This window comes from Schistocerca nitens, chromosome 8 (assembly GCF_023898315.1).
Source record: "Schistocerca nitens isolate TAMUIC-IGC-003100 chromosome 8, iqSchNite1.1, whole genome shotgun sequence".
In the NCBI taxonomy this organism is placed as follows: domain Eukaryota; kingdom Metazoa; phylum Arthropoda; class Insecta; order Orthoptera; family Acrididae; genus Schistocerca; species Schistocerca nitens.
The window spans coordinates 395,432,518-395,456,219 of record NC_064621.1 but is presented as its reverse complement, the minus strand read 5'-3'; the positions used below and the strand labels follow the sequence as shown (position 1 = coordinate 395,456,219).

General features: G+C 38.9%; 1 protein-coding gene across 1 annotated transcript; it reads right to left on the bottom strand.

The window, feature by feature from the left end:
- Positions 1–2,409: 2,409 nt before the first annotated feature.
- Positions 2,410–8,710, bottom strand: LOC126199122 (uncharacterized). The gene is made up of 2 exons (XM_049935878.1): positions 8,402–8,710; positions 2,410–6,942 (listed from the first exon to the last, which is right to left on the bottom strand). Exons 1-2 carry the CDS (start codon positions 8,552–8,554, stop codon positions 4,270–4,272), a joined length of 2,826 nt encoding a protein of 941 aa, XP_049791835.1. The 5' UTR covers positions 8,555–8,710; the 3' UTR covers positions 2,410–4,269.
- Between the last annotated feature and the right edge of the window lie 14,992 nt (positions 8,711–23,702).

Sequence of the window (23,702 nt, the reverse complement as noted above, 5' to 3'; positions counted from 1 at the left end):
CATGGAATTTTGTCGCATAAATTTCGTGCTGTTGACAGGCCGACTGCCATTGCTTCCAAGTTGCTGAACAAAGCTTAATGTAATTATTCGCAAATTGAAGAGGAGGCTGTCACTATTGTCTATGGTGTCGCTACGTTTCACCAGCATCCTTTTGGCAGAAAATGTCTGACATAACTCTCAAAAATCTTTGTTTAGCCCTTCTCATTCCCAACTCGCACAGCAACGGTAGGCTCTTCTTTTGTCAAATTTACAATATGAGACTCAGTATCGGCCCATTTCTAAGCATGCCAATGTAGATGCTCTTTCCTGGCTCCCTGTTAGCCCACATACTATATTCGACGAGTCCTCTGCTTCTTGTTGCTACACTGATGCAAAAGACCCGGATGCTTTGCATATCTTTCCGCTTAATCATCGGAAAATTGCCCAGGCCAGAGCAGCGGACCTTCATTTGCAGATTCCGTTGCACTACATCCGCACTGAGTGGCCGCATTCAGCCAAAGAGATTTGTAGCTCTGTGGTTCACCGATATTTTCATCGACAGCACTCTCTTGTAGTTCACCAATGTGTCATTTTGCTTCACACCGATAATGAGCAGTCACATATACTATTTGATCAAACGTATCCGGACTCCCCTTAAAACATACGTTTTTCATATTAGGTTAGTAGGGTGCTTGGCCGGTGCGAGCTTGGCGGTGCACTCAGGCAGCACCCCCTATAGAGGAAAGCCTGCGCGCCCGCTCAGTGACGTCACGCACGTAGTCTGGTGCCGGTGCTCGCAGTCCGTTTGGCCACAGCAATAAGACTGTTACGGAAACCGCACGAGGAAAATTCGTAAAGAAATCTGACATACCTCTCTCATGAATTACAAGATTTCCTTTCTCAAATGACCCAGTTCTTTTGTCTGTAACTTATTTCTGCATACCATTTAGCCCCGACGTAAAAAGTGGCTGTAATAACTTTCATTATCTGAGGCATCAAAACTCCCAAATGAATGGACCCATTTCATTGTAGTTTATTTTAAAGTTGCTTTAATGGGGATTGTCACGACTTGTTTGATGGCAGTTTGGTTAGCCGTTCAAAGATCGTCAGCTACACAAAGTGCAAGTGTTTGCCACCAGTGTGCTCTTTTCCAATACCATTCCTAAACTGTAAGTGCTGTAGTATAAATTGTAAATCTCGAAAAGGCCAATATAAACGTCTGCAACGGTATACATTTATCTTTTATGGCTGGCCACCATTCACCATTCTTCCGTTTTGCAGCTCCTGTGTAAGACGATTTTTAATGACAAAAATTTTGATTGAAAGCCACCCGCGAAAGATTCTCGTATGCTCTCGCGGACTTTCTATTAGGGTTTTTGTTATGTTTTTTAAGTTAAATATTGCATCACTTTGACGCAGGTCTAATAGTGTGGACAGCAATTTGCAAAGTAGCACACTGGCAGCTAACATTTTAAGGACACTGTTATTGCCGCTGCTTATTCCTTATGTAGCAAAATCTATTTTAAAACCTGGTTGGATGATATACGTGTGAATTAAAAAAAGAAACACGAAAATTGGGCAAATAGTGTTCGAATTATAACACCCCCTAGAGAGAGGCACTGGTAATAAGCAATAGTATGAGTCGTTTCAAAAACTAACACTGCCCTGAAAGACATGTTCTACATATGTTTTAGTCCACCATTTCAGCAACCTCGTATTCATGCTTTTTTTTAAATTTAAAGAAATTTCTCCTGTTAATATTTTTTAAGTAAAATGCAGTTCTAATGAATGATATGATATCTCTTCTCAGTTTGTGCACCTTTCCCTAAGAAACTTTTTTTCCATTAAGAAAATCTCACTGACCTGAGATGAGTATGTAATGGTATTGCCATAAAGTTTTGGTATGCCAATACAAATTTCAATGAATTCTCTTTTCTCAGTAAGTTAACTAAATTTCCATTATGTATTGAAATTACATGAGGTCTCAAAATACAGATTACCAGGTTAGAATTTCGCTGCTCTAAACTGAATACCTTTGAAGAAAGAATGTTTCTGTACTAAGAAGTATATACTTTGAAACAAACTGTTTGCATGAATTGCACATAAATAAATTTCAACTACGAAGTAAACTTTCATTTCATCTGTTGAGAAGTTTTATGACGTGATGTGACCTGTGATGAAATAATTGTGAAAAATGAACACTTACCTTCATTTGGCATCACATTTGGGCTGCACTCACCAGTGGCTTAGATACTTCATCCTTCCGTAAGTTTGGGGAAAGGGGTGGGGGTGGTGGTTCAGCTCTATTTAGTTGCAATACTTTAAAGATCATCATTCCAAAATATATATACTGGTAATTGTTTAGAAGTGGAAAAAAAGTTTCATCTACTGACCATGCTGATATGAATGAATGCAAATTAAGTAAAAAAATTCTGTGTATGAATGAATTTATTTATTTCTTTTGTTCATCTTCCATACACTCTTGTCAATCACTAACACATGGAATGAGAAAAATTTTAGATTATAGTGGTTCACAATAGAAAATTATAGATGTACAGCATGAATACTATGTAGGGACAAAATAATTAAGACTTATGGACACCAAGGCCAAACATTAACAATAACCACATTCTTGAGACTTAAGTTTCATAATTTTAGGAATAATAATGATAAATTTTGAACAACATTAATTATTAAATTGCTATTTTATAATCTCCAGGGTAGTAATGGAAGGTCTTTAAGTGGGACACTAAAAGAATGCAAATAAAACACTGCACCATAAAGTTTTGTGTAGGAAGAATGCATATGAAAGCACTGTAGTAGAAAAATGGCAATGCATATAGACATTATATTAGGTCACCCTGTAAATTGCAAGTAATTACCAACTGTAAGTGTATGTTATGTGGCAAAAATGTGTCAAGTGGTGTTGGAATATGATCTGCTAACATTAATTAGATTAGGTGAGTGATAAGCAATTGTGACAGGCTTAAGCTTTTTTAATATTCTTTTATAAACAAATATATTCAAAAAGCCAACAGAAGGGCATACCTGAGAGTCCACCTCAGATTTTTTCTCCTCAGCAAAGATGAGCTAACAAGAAGGCACTTTATGGCACAGAGCAAGCATCTATTTAAAGAGCTCAGTAATTAGTCAACCTGAGGATTAGTGGCACTCAATAGTGCTTGTAACAGAAGTGAGAGCTGTTCCAGAATTACATTACTATTAGATGAGGAGACCTGCCAATCATTATACACAAAGGCCATGAAAGTACTGCAAAGCCCTCCCCCACCAGCTTCTCCATTTGTATTGGTAGTAAAATATATGCAAACATGATCTACATAAGAAAATGTTGAGAGAACAACAGTTATAACAGCTGCAGAGAAAGTAGTAAACTCAGAAAAAGAGGGGCAATTGTCACAGCATGCACATCTGCACTCATAACAGTGACAGTAGTAGAAGACAGAGGAACACCACGAACACTACGTGAAATCGAAGTTTGTCTACCTAAAGAATGCATAAATACTATAGTAGCTTTTTCAACAGTAACAATTAATGAATCATTACAAATTGGCAGATTTCTCACATGTATCACAAGCTAAAGTAATAACTTCAGTATACAAAGAAAAGTGTTGCAGAGAATGTAGAGAACTATAGAGCAATTTTGCTCTTGTCTTCCATTTATCACCAAAACAAACTAACCTTGTTTGCAAAAAAAGTGGAGTCTGCTATAGCACAGTTTGTGTAAGTTTTTCTCAAAATAATAAAGGAAGGTGATCAAAATGGCATTGTCTTGTCTTTGTCAAAGGCATGTGCCATGTTGGGCCACATAACTTTATTACACAAATTAGAAATACTATGAATAAGGCATGCAGCAAAGAAGTGGTTTAAGTCATACTCGGAAAAGCAAGCGAAATGATTTTTAGGTTTCACATACTATAACAAGATTACTATTGGTCCTCTCTGCCTGCCACACCCCCTCCCCTCCCTCCTGTATGTATCATTCACCACCCAACTTCAACTGAGAAAGAATTAGTGTAAGATTCTTTATATTAAAGATTAATTTCTTTGATAAAAATTTCACGTTAGGATATTAGTGTTGATAGCTGTTAGCAGCTGTATATTAAAATATTTATACAAACTCTCAGCCATAAGTTGCAATTTGGTAAGTTTGACTAGTTTCAGATTAACCTGACTAGTTCAGCTTAAGAGGCATTTGTTGATGTGGCAATATTACTGATGACAGGTTTTGTATTAATGATTTAAAAAGAATCTAAGATAAAGATTTCAAAATTATGTTGTAAGAGTTTGCAGTTTTCGCTGAGTGTTTTTTGAACTTTTTTTTCCATTAACCTTTTTACAGTAGTTGTTTAAAAATATATTGACACCAACCCAAACAACACTTTTCATTATTGCCTGGGATGAATGTCCATTGCAGCATACCCCATCAAATAATAAAAAGTCATTTTCGTGAAGAGTAGCAAGTGCTACTGCACAGGCAATAGCACGTTGATTCGTACAGGCAAGAAAATCTCTTTCATGTTCTTTGAGAAGTTTGCTGATGACAATATAAGTGTAGACAATCATATTTAAAATAGTGTCTGATGGGTATTTTAGTCCTCCATGATCAAGTCTCTGTATCAAACTAAAATGTTCGTTTATTGGCAACTCCTTTTCAATCACAATTTCATTAAGGCAACTCTCACATTTCAGCTTCTTAATCACTGCATGAGCACAGTAGCCTGCAATGAAAGTTAAAGACGTTGCAATATCTTTCACTGAAAGAACATCGTCTTGAGTTACACTGACTTCTATGTCTAATGTGTCTGTTTCTTCAACTTCAGAAAACATAAAATTTTTTATGGCCCCTACTGTGATATTGCCATAGGAAGGAGAACATAAAACTAAAGGCATTACACTTTGAATTCGAAGCTTCTTTTCTGCTTCATAGACTTGTGTCACTGAAACATTGTATTGGGAACCTGCAAGCTGTCTATACTTTCCAAAACGCCGCTCAAGCACATCTGTTTGTAGCTTGGCTGTCAGTAAATAGCTCATACCTAGCTCTTCAGTACAGTATCGAGCAATCTCTACCACGGCATATGTTGTATGCTGAATAGCAAAAAATGTTTCTTTTGTGAGAAACCCACTTGACAAACCCTTTGCTTTCCACACATCAAGCCAGTCTAGAAAATCTAGCAAAAATTGCATAGAAACGCTATCAGTTGTCAACGGATCCATATAAGGATTCTGTTTGTGTTTCCCTTTAAACACTGATTTCACATTCATGACATCAAACCATTTTGTTATTATTCGAATGTATTCTGCTGTTGATGGTGCATGTCTCAAATCAAATTTATCACTAGCTACCTCAAGGCCCTCTGACACATGTCGATTGAATATCTGCAGCACTAGTTTCATACTCTGTTTTTCTAATGATGTAGGGCAAAGTGATTTGAGAGACAATGTGTGACAATATTTTACTAAAGAACTGGAATCTATGTCATAAATCTGTTTCAGTGTTTTAAAAGAAGCTACAGAAAACTTATTTTCTTCCACTTCTTTTCTAACTGGAAACTGAGGATAAAACATATCTTTACCATCATTTTTTTGGTTCAGCCACACATTTCTTATGCATTTAACAATGTGTACGGCATCAATTAAAAAGAAAAGTGGGCGATTAGGATCAGATGGATGTTTAAAAACTATATTAACAGCTTTATCCAGAGAAAACATTGACATGGTTTTGCTATTGATTTTGTTGTTGTCAGTTACCACACAAAAAACCCTATAGCCTATTAGTTCAAGGCCATTTATTATGGCCAGTAGCACATCGTATAATGCATTAGATGAAATGGTTTTCACCGGTAAAATGTGAACAACATCCCTGTACAAAGACTTGACACTCTGCAACATAAATACAAATGCTGAATTTGCAGCACATTCCGAGTTATATGACATGCCCAAAACACTACCTCCTTTATATTCCAAATAAGAATTTAGATGAATTTCATCTACACTCAAAACAACATTGACATCATTGCTGTTCAAGTATTGAAATTTCTGTCTTGCATAGGACAGGAAATTACTTCCCCCAAGCCTTTCGTGAGATGGATTCACATTAAATTTGCTGCAGACCCTACGCAGAGTGCTTGGATGTGGCATTTTCATTAATGAGCTGCTACGTAAAAAATTGTAAGCATGAGATGAAATGGAAAATAGCAAACAACACAGTATCATAAATGTAGAACTAAACCTATGATTAAATTTCTTTACATTTATGAGACTAACTTGTTCATATATAAAGTCTACCATCTCCTTTTCACTCTCCTGTAAACTGTCTTTCAGCACTCCTAGACTGTCTTTCACTATCTCTACAATACTATCTATAGAAGTTTCTGAGTGCCCACAATCTGTGTCTGAAAACTCCTGCAGTACACTGACAATTTCATGGATATTGGTTACAATTACAGGAAAAGATCTTTTTCCTAATGTCTTAATTTGTACATCTTTCTTAAACAATGAAACATTTAAATTACTATCTATAACGACAGAATGTGTGATTAATGGTGCTGGATTTCTTATTATCTTTAAAAAACAAACAAAATCACTGTGTTTTTCGATCACACTCCACTCGTTGGGCAAATCCACTTCCTTCGTACGCAACATCAACTCTTCTAAAGAACTGAAGCTGAAAGTGTTTTCATAGTCCTTCTGTGATGCTAAACTATATTGTAACGCTGCAGCTAACTGCTCATTTTCAAGCCTTTGCTTTTTCTCCTCTGGCCCTTCACGTCTACTTTCTTCCTTTGAAAGGTAGGAAGGACAGTTTGGGAGTAGTGATGGAACTGCATGTGGTCTCAAACGTGGTTTGAGAAGGGGGGCTCTTAATAACTGACCAGTCCTTTCATCCACAATTTGTGTTTCCCAAATAACATCATCCTTGTGGAAGTGAACATGACATACCTGTAATTAAAAATGAATAAAAAATGAAAACTGTGCTTACAACTGAATGTGATGACAATATTAATAGTGTGAAAACAATTTATGAATATAAAGTTAGTTTCTAGTTCTAAAATACAAATAGACTCCCAACTAAAATGCAGAATACTCAAGTGATAAATGTGGCCATGGCATAGTAACTCTATAAAACAATAACACTTCAATATCAAAACACATGCAGTTACATGTCATGGCAACAAGCTCTTAAAGAGATGGTGAAATGAAGAAAGTACTTTCCCCATCAAAAATTACAAACATTGACTAATGTTTGTAGCATGATTCAATAACAGTGACAATTTTTTTTATAATTTAGCCTTGAAGCTCATATATTCACAAGAGGGGTGGGACTTTTGCTTAATGTCTTGCTCTATTCCCCCCCACCCCCCACCCCACACACACACCTCGGACACAAGAAAGCATGATGACACCAAACTCACACAGGTGTAATCCATAGAAGCAACTGTGACACAGTAACAGAATAATACAAAATAATTGTCACACTGTGTAACCTTTAGAACTATGAAATACTTAAAGGTAGTGCTTTTTATCAGATAGACACTGTTTTGCTTTTGATATCAGTTCATAACTTACATAAAAACTGACAGTATGATGAACTAATACATTGCCACTTATGTGCTACCTATTAGGCTAAACATGAGCACACAATTGCTTTCAAGTACTGTAGCTGTGTATCTATAAGACAGCTGTGTAGGTCACTGGCATGTATCTGAAATTCCAGACCCAGAAAGTAAGAATTTGTAAAATCCACAAGTATTTTTTATATGTTTTCACAGTTTCTCCCTTTGCATTTTGTGATGGCCTGTTAATCCATTCATGTACTCATTCATTTTTCCTGTCTATGGTTCACTGTTAAGTCTAAAGCCTACTATATTCCCTAATAGTAACATTCCTTGCAATGACTTCAAATTCCCACCAATAATTTATTAAAAACAAGCGACTGAGACACTGTTTTTACTTCATTTTCAATTTCTGGGTAAACCACATTACTTGTTTTTGAACAGGCAACTTCCTAAAGACTTTTACAGCAAAAAGAAACACTAAATACAGAAGCAGAATACATCGAAAGTCGTCTGTATCTTAAGTGCACGTACTTAATTATAAACCGACTTTTATTCCTAACAACAGGCAGCATAAACAGTAAGTATAAAGATATACTGAGATATTTAACTACGTAAGTATGACTGTGCTTAGGCTATACTGGTTGAACTTACAGAATTCATATAACCTATACCAGCTAAACTGTAGAATTGCCAGGGCAAGAAAACGAAACGCTATTTAGTTCGGCACTTATTCAGTTAAGATCTATTAGTCAAAATGTCGCTGACCTTCCTTACTGCATAAGTGCCTATTCTGTGTTAGCACACTTAACCTCTTTTAAGAAATAAACAAAACAAATACTTACTCTTGAACTTGAAGAAGGAGTGAAGTTATGTCTGCGAATACGTGACAACCATTTCTTCCTCGTTGCTTCATCCTCCGGAAATTTAAACACGGTTACTTTTGGTCCACCGTCGTAATTTCCTCTACAATTCGGCACACAACAACGATACGGCATTTTGCAGGCAACGAAATTTTCACAGCAAAGAAAAACAGATCACCAGTTTAGTGCACAGAAACTAAACAACCAAATCACGTACACTAACGCAGGAACACCATTCACTATAATACTAAACTGACGCGTAACTCGCCGAACGACTATTCACAAGCACTGTTCCGTTAAACTGTTGAAGAAGGGACTATGTGTGTAGCCATCTTGTGACGTCACGCACTACGTAGACAGGCTTTCTTTTACAGGGGGTGCTGACTCAGGGCATACCTGCCCCTGATGTAGGCAACCCGCACTAACAAAATGTCCATATCAGCGACCTCAGTAGTCATTAGGCATCGTGAGAGAGCAGAATTGGGCGCTCTGCGGAACTCACAGACTTCAAATGTGGTCGGGTGATTGGGTGTTACTTGTGTCATACATCTTTACGCGTGATTTCCACACTCCTAAACATTCCTAGGTCCACTGCTTCTGAATTGATACTGAAGTGGAAACGTGAAAGGACACATATAGCACAAAAGCGTACAGGCCAACCTTGTCTCTTGACTGACAGATCACCGACAGTTGAAGACGGTCCTAATGTGTAATAGGCAGACATCTATCAGAACATCACACAGGAATTCCAAACTGCATCAGGATACACTACAAGTACTATGACAGTTAGGCGGGAGGTGAGAAAACTTGGATTTCATGGTCGAGTGGCTGCTCATAGGCCACACATCACGCCAGTAAATGCGAAACGATGCCTCGTTTGGTGTAAGGAGCATAAACATTGGACGATTGAGCATTGGTAAAACGTTGTGTGGAGTGATGAATCACGATACAAAATGTGGCGAACTGTTCACGTGACGTTGGAAGACACGGATGTGAAGTCACTGGCTTCACCAGGTAAGGTCTGAACGGTATCAGCAACGTGCAGAAGTAGTGCCTCACGCAGTTGAAGTCTACAGTGAAAGACTGCGGCTAGACATTATGTTCAACCACCATGCCAGAACTGACCATTAAGAAAGTACAGTGCAATTGAAGTGGTCATTGTTACTAGAGACATGCTGTCAGAAGCTTCGTATTCCTTAGGGGACGAACCGTTAAACTGCAGACAGAATCACTAAGGTTGAAATCGCTTGATAGTGCCACTAGTTACTGACCACTAAGGAGAATGATATGCTGGATACACCACGATGTCTCTGTAAGTCCATCTTCGTACGGATGGTTGTGGGACCTCGCTGTTCAGTGTAAAATGTCAAATCAAAACGCCTTCAGCTGTCTGCAGTTTCAGTTGTTATTTTATTTGAGTAACCAGTTTCAGCGCTACATTACGCCATCTTCGGGCCGTATTAAATCCTTTTTTTAAAAAAATTGTATTCTGTCAGTCTCAATTGAACGAACATGTTCCATACGATTTTAATATTTGGCAAACATTCAGTCAGTAAACAGAGACTCAGTTTCCAGTAGATTTCTTAACTGAAACTTTGAGTGCCTTAAAAATTAATTTTGAGTCTCGTTTTTCTGATTTTGACGCAGTTGCAATCTATATCAAGTTTTTTCAAAACTTTTTTAACGCATATGTAGAAAATTTTGCGCCACAACTTCAAATAGAAAGGTTTGATTTGCAATGTAACAATTTTTATAAAGATAAATATTATATTTCATCACTGCTGGAATTTTATAAGAGTCTCCCACTCACACAGTTTGATCAGTTGCATAATTTTGCTCGTGCTCTTTTTCCGTTTTGGGCACTACTGATCTCTGTGAAAAAAATCTCTAACTTATGAGCAGTTGAAGCCGTTGCTGATAATTTCCACTTGTAAACTTGCCCGACAACTGCAAACAACTGTAACGGGGAATTTACAGCTACGTAAATATTAATACTCATAATTACAATGCTTAATTTCGTTAATTGAATTGCCTGCGTGTGTCACTTAGGTATGGTCAGTTTTCAGGAAATCTCATACAATTAATTACAGTGTGTGTCTAAAATGGTCATACGTATTTGCATGATTTATTTGCATTGTAAATTTTACACTGGATAGTGTTACTTCGCTTAATAAACATGATTCAGCCCTGAATATTTCTCGTAATTAACACTCTGTAAGTAAAGCACTTTTTCCATAGGAATCCAAGCAGAATAGGTCAGTGTGTTCCACTCCGAAAAATAGGTACTGAAGTATATTTATAATACAGTATTGTAATTTTTTATCTACAGCACAGTTCATCCTATTTTCCAGGAAAGTTGTGCAAAAAAATTTGTTTATGTCTGTGCTCCAAAATTTTCAGAAAAATGGACATGGCATTGTCGTTAATGAAATTCGTAGCATGCGTAGCTACTGCCTTATGGGCATCTTTAATGAATTCACGTTAGTTAAGGACGACAAATCAGAATTGGAATTCATGAACAGATACTGCGAACCAAAGGGTTACCATGATCCGGAGAAGGAAAGGTATTGCAAAATCGTCGCAGAGAACCTGAATCATCGTCAGGGAAGCCCAAGCAGTGGTACGGTTGATGAGAAAGGCTGTTCCAGCCGTACCGCAGCGAGTACAAGCAACTGAATACAACATTGTCGGAGGTTCTGCTTTAAAGAGCGGTAGTTTATAGGAGAACATGTGACTTTTTTTTTGAGTCGTCAATCTTCTGACTGGTTTGATGCGGCGAACTTGCAGTCTACGTCCTCGCTTATTTGCTCGACGTATTCCAATCTCTGTCTTCGTCTACAGTTTTTAATCTTTACAGCTCCCTCTAGCACCATGGAAGCTATTCCCAGATGTCTAAACAACTGTCCTATCATCCTGTCCCTTCTTCTTGCCAGTGTGTTCCACATACTCCTTTCCTTTCCGATTCCGCGCAGAACCTCCTCATTCCTTACCAAACCAGTCCACCTAATTTTCAACATTCGTCTGTAGCACCGCATATCAACTGTTTCGGTTCTCTTCTGTTCCGATTTTCCCATAGTCCATATTTCACTACAATACAATTCTGTGCTCCAAACTTACGTTCTCAGAAATTTCTTCCTCAAATTAAGACTTATCTTGGGCAGGAACGCCCTTTTTGTCAGTACTAGTCCGCTTTTGATCTCCTCCTTGCTCCGACCGTCGTGAGCTATTTCGCTGCCTGTGTTGCAAAATGGTTCAAATGGCTCTAAGCACTATGGGAATTAACATCTGAGGTCATCAGTTCCCTAGACGTGGAACTACTTAAACATAATTAACCTAAGCACATGACACACATCCCTGCCCGAGGCAGGATTCGAACCTGCGACCGTAGCAGCAGCGCTATTCCGGACTGAAGCGCCTAGAACCGCTCGGCCACAACGGCCGCCCTGGGTTACAGAATTCCTTCACTTCGTCTACTGTGTCACCAGTTACGTTAAGTTAGTAGCCGTTCTCATTTCTGCTACTTTTCATTACTTTCGTCTTTCTTCGATTTACTCTCAATCCATATTCATTATACTGTTCATTCCTTTTAACATACCCTGCAGTTCTTCTGCACTTTTACTCAGAATAGAAATGTCTTCAGCGAATCGTATCATTGATATCGTTTCACCTCTAACTTAAGGTCCTCTCGTGAACCTTTCTTTTATTTGCGTAATTTCTCCTTCTATATGTCGATTGAACAGTGGGAGCGAAAGACTACATCCCTGTCTTACACCCTTCTTAATCCGAGCACTTCGTTCTTGGTCTTCCACTCTTACTATTCCCTTGTATATGTTATATATTATCCGCCTTTCCATATAGTTCACCCCTAGTTAGCATAGAATTTCGAATATCTTGAACCATTTGTCATTGTCCAACGCTTCTTCCAAGTCGACAGATCTCATGAACGCGGGTTGATTTTACTTCAGTCTCACTTCCATTATCAACCGCAGGCTGAGAATTGCCTTTCTGGTGCCTGTACCTTTTCTAATACCAAAGTAATCGTCATATAATACATCTTCAGTTTGCTTTCCCAATCTTCTGTAAATTATTTTCTCAGCAACTTGGATGCATGAGCTGTCAGCCCGCATCTCGTGGTCGTGCGGTAGCGTTCTCGCTTCCCACGCCCGGGTTCCCGGGTTCGATTCCCGGCGGGGTCAGGGATTTTCTCTGCCTCGTGATGGCTGGGTGTTGTGTGCTGTCCTTAGGTTAGTTAGGTTTAAGTAGTTCTAAGTTCTAGGGGACTTATGACCACAGCAGTTGAGTCCCATAGTGCTCAGAGCCATTTGAACCATTTTGAGCTGTCAAACTGATTGTGCGATAATTCTCGCAGTTGTAAGCTGTTGCAGTCTTCAGAATTGTTAGATGCTATATCGCCAGATTCGTACATTCTACATATCAACCCTGAACAGTTGTTTTGTTGTCACTTCCTCCAATGATTTTAGAAATTACGATGGAATTTTACTATCCCTTCTACCTCAGTTGATCTTAAGCCTTCGAAAACTTCCTTGAACTTTGGTTCTCATATTGAATCCCGTTCCTGTTCACAATCGACTCCTGTTTCTTCTTCTATGACATCATACAGATCTTGTTCCACATGAGGCCTTCAGTGTACTCCTTCACCTACGCGCTCCACCCTATGGATGAAACAGTGGAATTCCCGTTGCACTCTTGATGTTACCACCTTTGGATTTAATTTCACCGAAGGATGCTTTGACTTTCCTTCTGCTGAGTCAGTCCTTCGAACAATTTCTTTTTCTATTTCTTCACATTTTTTCATGCAGCCATTTCATCTTAGCTTCCTTGCACTTCCTATTTCTTTCATCCCTCAACGACTTGTATTTCTGTATTCCAGAGTTTCCTTGAACATTTCTAGACAGTTTTCTTTCATCGATCAAACTGAAGTATTTCTTTTGTTAACCATGGTTTTTTCGCTGTTACCTTCCTTGTACCCATGTTGTTCTTTCCAACTTCTGTGATTTTCCTTACTAGAGAAGGCCATTTCTCTTCAATGTAGTGCCTACTGGGCTATTCCTTATTACAGTACGTATATGCTTAAATAGCTTAACAATTCCGTATCCCAATTCTGTGCGTATTGATTCTTCCTGTCTAATGTCTTAAGCTTCAACCTACTCTTCATCACTACTATATTGTGACCTGAGTCTATATCTGCTACTGGGTACATCTTACAATCCAGTATCTGATTTCGGAATCTCTGTCTGACCCGGTGTGATCTAACTGAAATCTTTCCACATCTGTCTTTTCCAAGTATACCTTGTCATCTTCTGATTCTTGAAGGGAGTATTCGCTATTACTAGAAGAAATTTACTACAAAACTCAAGTAGTCTTTCTCCTATCTCAATCCCAATACAAGCTCATATTCTACTGTAACTCTTTCTTCTTCCTCTAAAACTGCATTCCAGTCCCCCTCGACAATTAGATATTCATCTTCTATACCTGAGCTATAATTGTTGTTGTTGGTTTTCTGCCAGTTCTGGTGAAAACTATCCTATCATTGACCGAGCTAGATGGCGCAGTGGTTGGACACTGGACTCACATTCGGGAGGACGACGGTTCAATCCCGCGTCCAGCCATCCCGATTTAGGTTTTCCGTGATTTCCCTAAATCGCTCCAGGCAAATGCCGGGATGGTTCCTTTCAAAGGGCACGGCCGACTTCCTTCCCCGTCCTTCCCTAATCCGATGAGACCGATGACGTCGCTGTCTGGTATCCTTCCCCAAAACACCCCCCCCCCCCAACCTATCATTGAGTTGTTCACAGTAACACACTCTGTGCTCTACCTTCTACGTGTGACTTAATGATCATTTATTGTGGCCAAAGAACCGATACTGGCTACAAGGCGATTTCAGAAATGGTTATTTAAGACTGAAAAACATAACACTAAACAGCCCCTTTATGCGGAATATTTTTCGTTAAGTGAGTCAGTTTGCTACTTTTCTTCTAGTCATTGTTCGAATGTCTCGTTGTGGGAGGTCCTCGATAAGCAAGGTTCGACTGTAGTAAAAAGTTGCGGCAGGCCGGATGTCATTGCATGTCTGAGCCGTTACCACAAGCCAGACGGATGATATTTTAGTTTTGTAATACTGCAGACGCACGTTTCATATATACTGAACACCGACAATTATACGCGACTCATCACGACTCTCCAGTACTCAAAATCAGGCAGCACTTAGATACATGCTCCGCAGACTAAACACAGCACCACTAGATACAGGCAGTTACCAAAAAGAAATACTTTACTTACTCTTTTACTCTCCTGGCCCCAAACCGCAGTCGGTTTTTGACCTCGTCAAGTAGCCTATTCCACGGTATTCTGTCTTCAGCGTCTTCTTTTCTTTCTCCCAGTACCTGGAGATCCTTGGCAACTTGGTCGCTCCATCTCATTTTCGGCCTGCCTAGAGGCCTTCCTCCTTCCAGTTTATTTTCTGAGACATCCCTCAGTAAAGATCCCTACTCTCTTCTATAGACGTGACCTGCCCGTCTTAGTCTATTTGTCTTGGCTTCCGCAACTGCATCTGGTTCATAGTATAGGTCCCTGAGATCTCTGTTCTTTCTTCTTCGCCATTCTCCTCCCTCATAGTTTGGTCCAAAAATCTTTCGTAGGATTTCATTTTCAGAAACCTTTATCTTTCTGTTCGTGTATTTACCTATTCTCCAAATTTCTGCCCCGCACAGTAATACTGTAATGATTATAGTTTTATATATTCTTACTCTGGTTCTTGTCGAAAAAATTGTAGATGACAGTAGTGAGTATGATTCTGTAGACGCAGCTTTGATCCTCGGATGTATTTCTTGTTTCTCATCGGTTTTGTTGTTTACTTGTATCCCCCTATATTTAAACTCATCTACTTCTCCAAACATGTGGTTATCGATGTGCAGAGTTTCTCGTCTTTTTTATTCTGTAATTTCTTTGTACCCTCATTAATTTTGTTTTCGCATCATTTACTTCTAATACATGTTCCTTTGCTTTTTCAAAGAGTCTTTTTTCCAGTATTTTAAGGTCAGCCGGATTTTCAGCGATTAGTGGTGCGTCATCTGCAAAGGCCAGTACATTCATTTATGTTCCTATTTTAATTCCTTCCTCTGCTTCACTTGCTGCGTCCAGCGCTTTCTTTATTACAATGTTGAACACGAGGGGTGATATTCTATCTCCTTGCCTGATTCATGTTTTTATGTCAAACGCCTTGGAATAGTCTCCCTCCATTTTCACTACCCCTTTCGAGCCTGTCAGCGTCACTTTCACAAGACTTATAATCTTCTTCGGTATTCCGAATCTCTGCATTTTCTACCACAATTTATCTCTGGATATGCTGTCATAGGCTTTGTTGAACTCGACAAATAGTATTGTCATTGTTTTGTTATACTCCAAATACTTGAATATGGCTTCTTTCAGCATGAATACCTGGTCAGTAGTTGAACGATCCTTCATAAATCCCGCTTGTTTTTCATTTAAATATAGTTCTTTTTCTTGCGTTGTTGTTCATCCTTTTTATGAAATGTTATTATTATCGCTTCTGTTAACTCCCGTGGCATTATCTCTTCAAACCAGGTGTTAGTAACAAGTTTGTGTATTTGTTTTGCAATTTTTATTCCTACGTTCTTAAACAATTCTGCTGTTATGCCAGCTCTCCCTTGAGATTTATTGTTTTTTTTAGAATTTTGATTGATTCTATTTTCCATTTCACTGTCGGCTGTTCCACGAAGGCATCTACACTCTGATAATCATGTTGTTGCTCCATTTCCGCACCTCTACCTGCAACATTTAGAAGCTCCTCAGAATATCCCCTCCAAATTTCTACACTTCTGGATCTTTCCAGAACTTAGTGCTACTTTTATCTTTAATGCCATACAGCCCATGGTATACATCCATGTCTGAAAAATTGACTGATCTGCAAAAATCTCTTGCATTTCCTGCACTTTTATCTTTCTCTGCTCTTTTACTTAAGCTATCCACATGTTCTCTCTTTTTCCTTCTGAGAAGATTTTTAGTTTCTCTATTAACATTTTCATACGCTTCGTTATTTTCGTTGGAATCCTCTTGTAGGTTTTGTTCCTACGCTGCTCTTCTTTCTTTCACTTTTTTGCTCACATTCTTCTGAAAATCATGGATTTTTCTTCCTTCTTCTTCTTTTCTGCATGCTTCTAGTGCCTCTTCTTCCCCATTGTTTTTATCATTTCCCAGTGGTCTTCAGTGTGAAGATTGTCTTCCACTGTTAGACCATCAAATTTGTTTTGCAGCTTGATGACAAACTCCTGTGCTTTGCCGTTATACTTCATGCTACTTTTATCTTTAATGCCATACAGCCCATGGTATACATCCTTTTCTGAAAAATTGACTGATCTGCAAAAATCTCTTGCATTTCCTGCACTTTTATCTTTCTCTTCTCTACGTTACGGTCTTTTATGCTCTTTCCTGTCCTTGGCTTTCCTATGGCTATTCTTTGGCGTACCTTTATCGTGACTAGGTCTGTGCCTGCCTCGGCACCCGTTAGGGTTTTCACATTCCTTATACTGCGTTTATATCTTTGATCTACCAGGACATGCTCTATCTAGTTTTTTGTTCTTCCATCTGCTGATACCCAAGTTACCTTGTGAGTGTCCTTCCGAGGAAAGTGTGTGCCCATAGTCCTTAGGTTGGCTGCACTTGCACAGCTTAGTAGCCTCACTCCATTATCATTACTTTCAACATGTAGGCTTTAAGTCCCCACTATTCCTTTCCAGATGACCTGTCTTCCAACTTCAGCATTGGTATCTCTTACAATGAGCTTCATATCATAGACTGGTGTCTTATTAATTACCTATTCGACAGTTTCATACATACTGTCTTTCTTTTCGTCCTCCGGTTCTTAAGTCTAAGAGTGTAGCGTAACTATTGTTATATTTGTGACACTATCTGTTATTCTCATGGCAGCTATTCTGTCATCAGTTGGTTGGAAATCAATTACTGCCGCTGGCAAACTTTTGCTGATCATAAAACTTACTCCTTTCTGTAACTTTCCATCTTTCGATCCACGGTATTGTACTGGGTGGTCCATTGATCGTGACTGGGCCAAATATCTCACGAAATAAGCGTCTAACGAAAAAACTACAAAGAACGCAAATTGTCCAACTTGAAGGGCGAAACCAGATGGCGCTATGGTTGGCCCGCTAGATGGCGCTCCCATAGGTCAAACGGATATCAACTGCGTTTTTTTTTTTTTTTTTAATATGAACCCCCATTTTTGTATTACATACTCGTGTAGTACGTAAAGATGTATGAGTTTTAGTTGGACCACTTTTTTCGCTTTGTGTTAGATGGCGCTCTAATAGTCACGAACGTATAAGTACGTGGTATCACGTAACATTCCGCCAGTGCGGACGGTATTTTCTTCGTAATACATTACCCGTGTTAAAATGGACCGTTTACCAATTGCGGAAAGGTCGATATCGTGTTGATGTATGGCTATTGTGATCAAAATGCCCAACGGGCGTGTGCTATATATGCTGCTTGGTATCCTGGACGACATCATCCAAGTGTTCTGACCGTTCGCCGGATAGTTATGTTATTTAAGGAAACAGGAAGTGTTCAACCACATGTGAAACGTTAACCACGACCTGCAACAAATGATGATGCCCAAGTAGGTGTTTTAGCTGCTGTCGCGGCTAATCCGCATATCAATAGCAGACAAATTGCGCGAGAATCGGGAATCACTAAAACGTCGGTGTTGAGAATGCTACATCATCATCGATTGCACCCGTACCATATTTCTATGCACCAGGAATTGCATGGCGACGACTTTGAACGTCGTGTACAGTTCTTCACTCAAGAGAAATTACGGGACGATAACAGATTTTTTGCACGCGTTCTATTTAGCGACGAAGCGTCATTCATCAAGAGCGGTATGCACTATTGGGCAAAGGAAAATCCACGATGGCTGCGGCAAGTGGAGCATCAGCGACCTTGGCGGGTTAATATATGGTGCGGCATTATGGGAGTAGGTATAATTGGCTCCCATTTTGTCGATGGCAATCTAGATGGTGCAATGTACCCTGATCTTCTACGTAATGTTCTACCGATGTTACTACAAGATGTTTCACTGCATGACAGAATGGCGATGTACTTCCAACATGATGGATGTTCGGCACATAGCTTGCGTGCGTTTGAAGCGGTATTAAATAGCATATTTCATGACAGGTGGACTGGTCGTTGAAGCACCATACCATGGCCCGCACGTTCACCGGATCTGACTTCCAAGGGTTTCTTTCTGTGGGGATACTTGAAGGATATTTGCCATCTTGATCCACGGGAAACGCCTGACAACATGCGTCAGCGCATTGTCAATGCATGTGCGAACGTTACGGAAGGCGAACTACTCGCTGTTGAGAGGAATGTCGTTACATGTATTGCCAAATGCATTGAGGTTGACGGACATCATTTTGAGCATTTATTGCATTAATGTGGTATTTGCAGGTAATCACGCTGTAACAGATGCGTTCTCAGAAATGACTAGTTCACAAAGGTACATGTATCACATTGGAACAACCGAAATAAAATGTACAAACGTACCTGCGTTCTGTATTTTAATTTAAAAAACCTATCTGTTCCAACTGTTCGTCTAAAATTGTGAGCCATATGTTTGTGACTATTACAGTACCATCTATCATAAAGCGAAAAAAGTGGTCCAACTAAAACATTCATATTTCTTTACGTATTACACGAATATGTAATACAAAAGGGGGTTCCTATTTAAAAAAAAACGCATTTGATACCCGTTTGACATATGGCAGCTCCATCTAGCGGGCCAGCCATAGCGCCATCTTGTTTCGCCCTTCAAGCTAGACAACTTTCGTTCTTTGTAGTTTTTTCGTTTGACGGTTATTTCGTGAGAATGTGCCTGTCCGTTTCCAGTTTTCCTGTTCCTGGATATCCAGTTTCTTGTAGTGCTACAAGGTCCATTTCACATCTGTCGGGTTCTTCCGACAGAATATTGAGAGCTCCAGGAGTTGCCAAAGTCCTAATGTTCCACATTCCAAATCGTAAGTCCTTGTTCGTAAGCCGTTTTTTATATTCCTTATTCCTATTTTCCTCCGATGCGTTTTCTTGACGTTTCGTAACAAGTTCTTTTTTTGTGGGACTTGTTGTTAGCCCATTCCTCGTACCCCAAGCTGGAGGACCAGTCCAGTTACTTTTCCACGGTGATTATTTTATTTTCTTACTACTCCCCGACTCTGCTGGTGGCAGAGCCAGCGAGCTTTCCCCAGTTGCAATGGCGACGCGCCCGATGGAGGTAACAGGCAAATCCCCATACCAAAACGAAATGAATACGATAATAGAAATAGGCACAAACATTGGATACAAAGAGAACATAGTACCAAACATGAACAATAAAATCAAGAAAAAAAAGGAGAATCAACTAGCTCTCATCAACACAAGAATAGAATCCCACACAAACAAACAAAATTCTGGAATACAAACAACACACAGGAAAAGCTAAACGGGGGAAAAATGGTACACAGTGACACATAAAACCATAAATACACACACAGAATAGCCAATATTTTTCAAGAAACATGCCATACAAGTAGCCCACCAAACCAATCAATCAATTCAGAAATGCTTCCCAAAAACAATAGGAAAAACTGATCTATATCAGAAGTTGGGGATATGCCAACTGAAATGCAATACATATGATGGAAGATACAAAGGTCAGACCAGGAGGACATTTCACACCAGGTACAAAGAACATGTAGGAGTGTAGAAGTAGAGAACAAATCCTACAACTTAGACAAGTACCAACATAAAATTAGCACCAGGGACACAGATATGGAAATCTTAAGGGTGAATAACAAAATACCCCCTACACTTACAAGAAAATAACTCATAAATGATCAGACCAACCTGGCACACCACACACTCTTTAAACTCACTATCCACTTAATATAACATTAAATATACACATACAACCACAGGCTCCGTTTACCGCTACCATTTCCTCCCAGTCCTTTCCTATAATCGTCAGCCACAGTCCCCCTGTAACGTCCTTCGGATCTTCGGTCTTGGCTATAACACTCAGCGGTAGAGCAATGAGATTGTTGTTTCTTATGTATCGGTATGAACGTTACAAAATGGAACATTGATGAACTGAACTCGCGACTTGTGCGAGTTATTTACTTCACCAAATGTCTTAATTAACTCGCTTATAATCGATAGTTTATCAGTTGCTATTTGAATATTAATGATAAGTTCAAATTAGTTCCAGGGACACCAAATTCCCTATAGACTGGTTGTAATCTCAAATCTATAATCAGTCGTAACAGTGTTATTAATTCCTAACGTCAAGGAGTTTCTACGAGTATATAAGCGCCTTGCGCTTCAGTCAAATAAAATTGCAGCACGTTATCTCTATAAATAATACTGTAAAACTTGAATGATAAATGCGTGAATTGACACGATATGCTAGTTTATGACACAATATTTGTCACTTCCTAACAGAGCCGCGAGGAAGAAGCTTTCCCAGGTGTTGGGGGGAATTATAAATTATATGCTTCGTAATTATCACCAAGTTCCGTAGTCCATTAGGTATTACGAATTAAATTGTCTATCTGTGTTCACTTCCTAAATAGTGTTAACTTCAGGTTATCTAATTAAAAGTCACTTCTTTCTAATATATGCAAGTCCTATATCTGAATTCTAAATAACGTAATATTTGAAGTCAAAGTATCGCTTCACTGCGTCAAAGTAGATCGCAATAATCTATTCTGACAAAACAATCTAATTGCGCCTACACATACGAGCATTCAAAAGTATGACCTGCTTCGGCTAACTCTCGTAACGTAGTGACAATGGACTGAATTATCCTTAGCCATTACTCACGAATCTCAAACAGTACTCACACGAAGTATTCTTTGGGAACGTTGGTTCTACTTTGCGAATTTCAATGATAATGATTTTGCGATTTACTAGGACTTTGAATTTTGAGTTTGGTTTTACTGGAATCCCTTCTTTCTTTCGTATGTTAATAAATTACTAATATTATATTCCTGATTCAATTACTGGTTGATATCCAAATAATAGTGTTAACAGGAAATTTGTTTGCTTGTTCATTTTTCATGGAATTTGGAATTTGTTTTGGGGAAATCTTTGGGAATTTTGGAGCTAATTTTTGATTTTCATTTCTCGTCCGAGGAAGTGGCATTACAACACCTCCACCCCCCCCCCCCCCCACCCCCCCAAAAAAGAAAATATTCGTTTCACAGGTTGGTAACGCTCACAACCTACATGAAAGCAAACGAATAGATATAAAAACTTTGATACTGTGCTGAATGACAACACACATAACTTCAGTTCGATTTACAAAAGCGACGTGTCGTAAGAAATCATGGAGAAAGGCCAAAAGTGCCAGTTGCGTATGTGAAACGAAGTCTTTCGGCATCACCCGCTGCTATCAAGAAGGGAAGAAGCAGTAGTTTGGAGAATATGGGAACAAGAGGCTGAAACATCGCAAGTAATTTGCACAGTAAGTCATAAACAAAAGGTCGTTTTTAATCTAAAACAACCCAAACTTACACATTTATGTATCCAATTTACAGAATAACCGCAGAGAATACTTTGCAAGCAAAAGCAAAACGCGTGGTGTACAAATCTCGCTTTAATTAAACTGCAGTAACCTTAAAAAGGGAAAAATCAATAATAACTAATTGGATCATGTTGTCTCTTATACAATGCTCCATCCATTAATTGGAATTCTTCTTTGACTAATCTCCCCTTCTTCAAGGGATCTTTGGTTTTCAGCAGTGCTGCATCTTTCCTCCGTTTGGCAGCCATGTCATTTAATGCAGTGATGACTGAAACTTAGTTTGATAAAAGAAACAAAGACACACTTTCTCGTCTTGAATTAGAGAAAACGTTCACTACAGATCGAAGAATATTTACAATCCATGGTGAGAAACAGAGCAAATTACTTATATGGCGAATCATGACATTAAAGTTGCAACAAAGATGCAATCAAACAATCTTTGCAATGAATAAATGAATGTTTTATGCGCAATTGAGAAACCATGGACCAATACATTCCACTTACCTGACTATATGCTAACTGCGTCATTTATTCGAATACAAGGAATGTTAGGTCCCATTCATGTTACAACTTTAATGTCATGATTCACCGTGCAAAAATAATTTGCTCTATTTCTCACTACTGATTGCAACTATAATTCGGCCACAGTTGTAGACGCTTTTTCTAACGCAATGGATTTAACCTGATGATGTGGTTTCTAGGAGACAAAGCCAATCGTTAAATAAATTATTTGCAAGAGTAGCCAGGCAGTCCTTATTCAAGATGTGTACTTATGGCTGCAGCTGTCCCTCATACAAAATAATATGTAATTCTTTCTCAGTTGTAGACTCGGAGAGTACTCTGGAAGCATAAGTTATCATTGTTTCAGCATCTTCCTGAATTATTACTAAAACTGCCCTTATTCCAAAACCACTAGTGTCGGTGTTTGAAGTTTTGTCTTTGCATTTTCACCATAGAGTAATAGAACTGGAGAAATTGTTAGTGTCTTTGTAAGAACAAGGGAAGATCTTTCTCGCACCTCCTTTCCTGAATAAGTGTTCCTCTGCTGAGTTCTTCCAAGGAATACGTCTTGGTAATAAAATCACTTTCAAACCACCGGTATTACGAGCTCATTCTGTGAAAATTTATTATATCACGAACGTGCTGAGGAGTCGGAAAACCTGTGACCTTATTTTCTCTCGAACAGGACGGAGTTTATGCCTATTCGCTAAGTGCCCTAAGATTTTTATTTCTCGGATGATGAAGAGGCATTTTTACAGGTTCTGATGGAAACCTGCAGTCTGGACACACTTCAAGACGATTGTCAGGAAGGTTAGATGTGCTTCGGATGTCTCCTAGAAAACAACAATGTCAACTAGATAGCAATGACTCAACCATTCGGGTGTTAAAGCAGGTTGTCCATCATATCTTCAAAGGTGGCTAGAGTCTTACGGAGTCCTAAAGGTAAAACTATAAACTCATAGATGCTGACGTTAGCATTTCGGGTAAGCTAGAGAGAAGACATTAATATTTGATAAAATTATCGAACCCTTGATAATACAGAGCACAGCTAATCAATTCCCCGTATTGACGGCGATATGATTTTTAGTTTGATGCAACTATGATTGCAGTAATGTTTTAGTTAAATCAAATATTGATGCATGCGACACATCTACTCAATGAGTGAACAAC

Coding starts and splice junctions, on each gene's coding strand:
- LOC126199122 (XM_049935878.1), bottom strand. CDS start 8,554: ATGCCGTATCGTTGTTGTGTGCCGAATTGTAGAGGAAATTACGACGGT. Junction 6,943..8,401: donor CTCCTTCTTCAAGTTCAAGA/GTAAGTATTTGT, acceptor TTTTAATTACAG/GTATGTCATGTTCACTTCCA.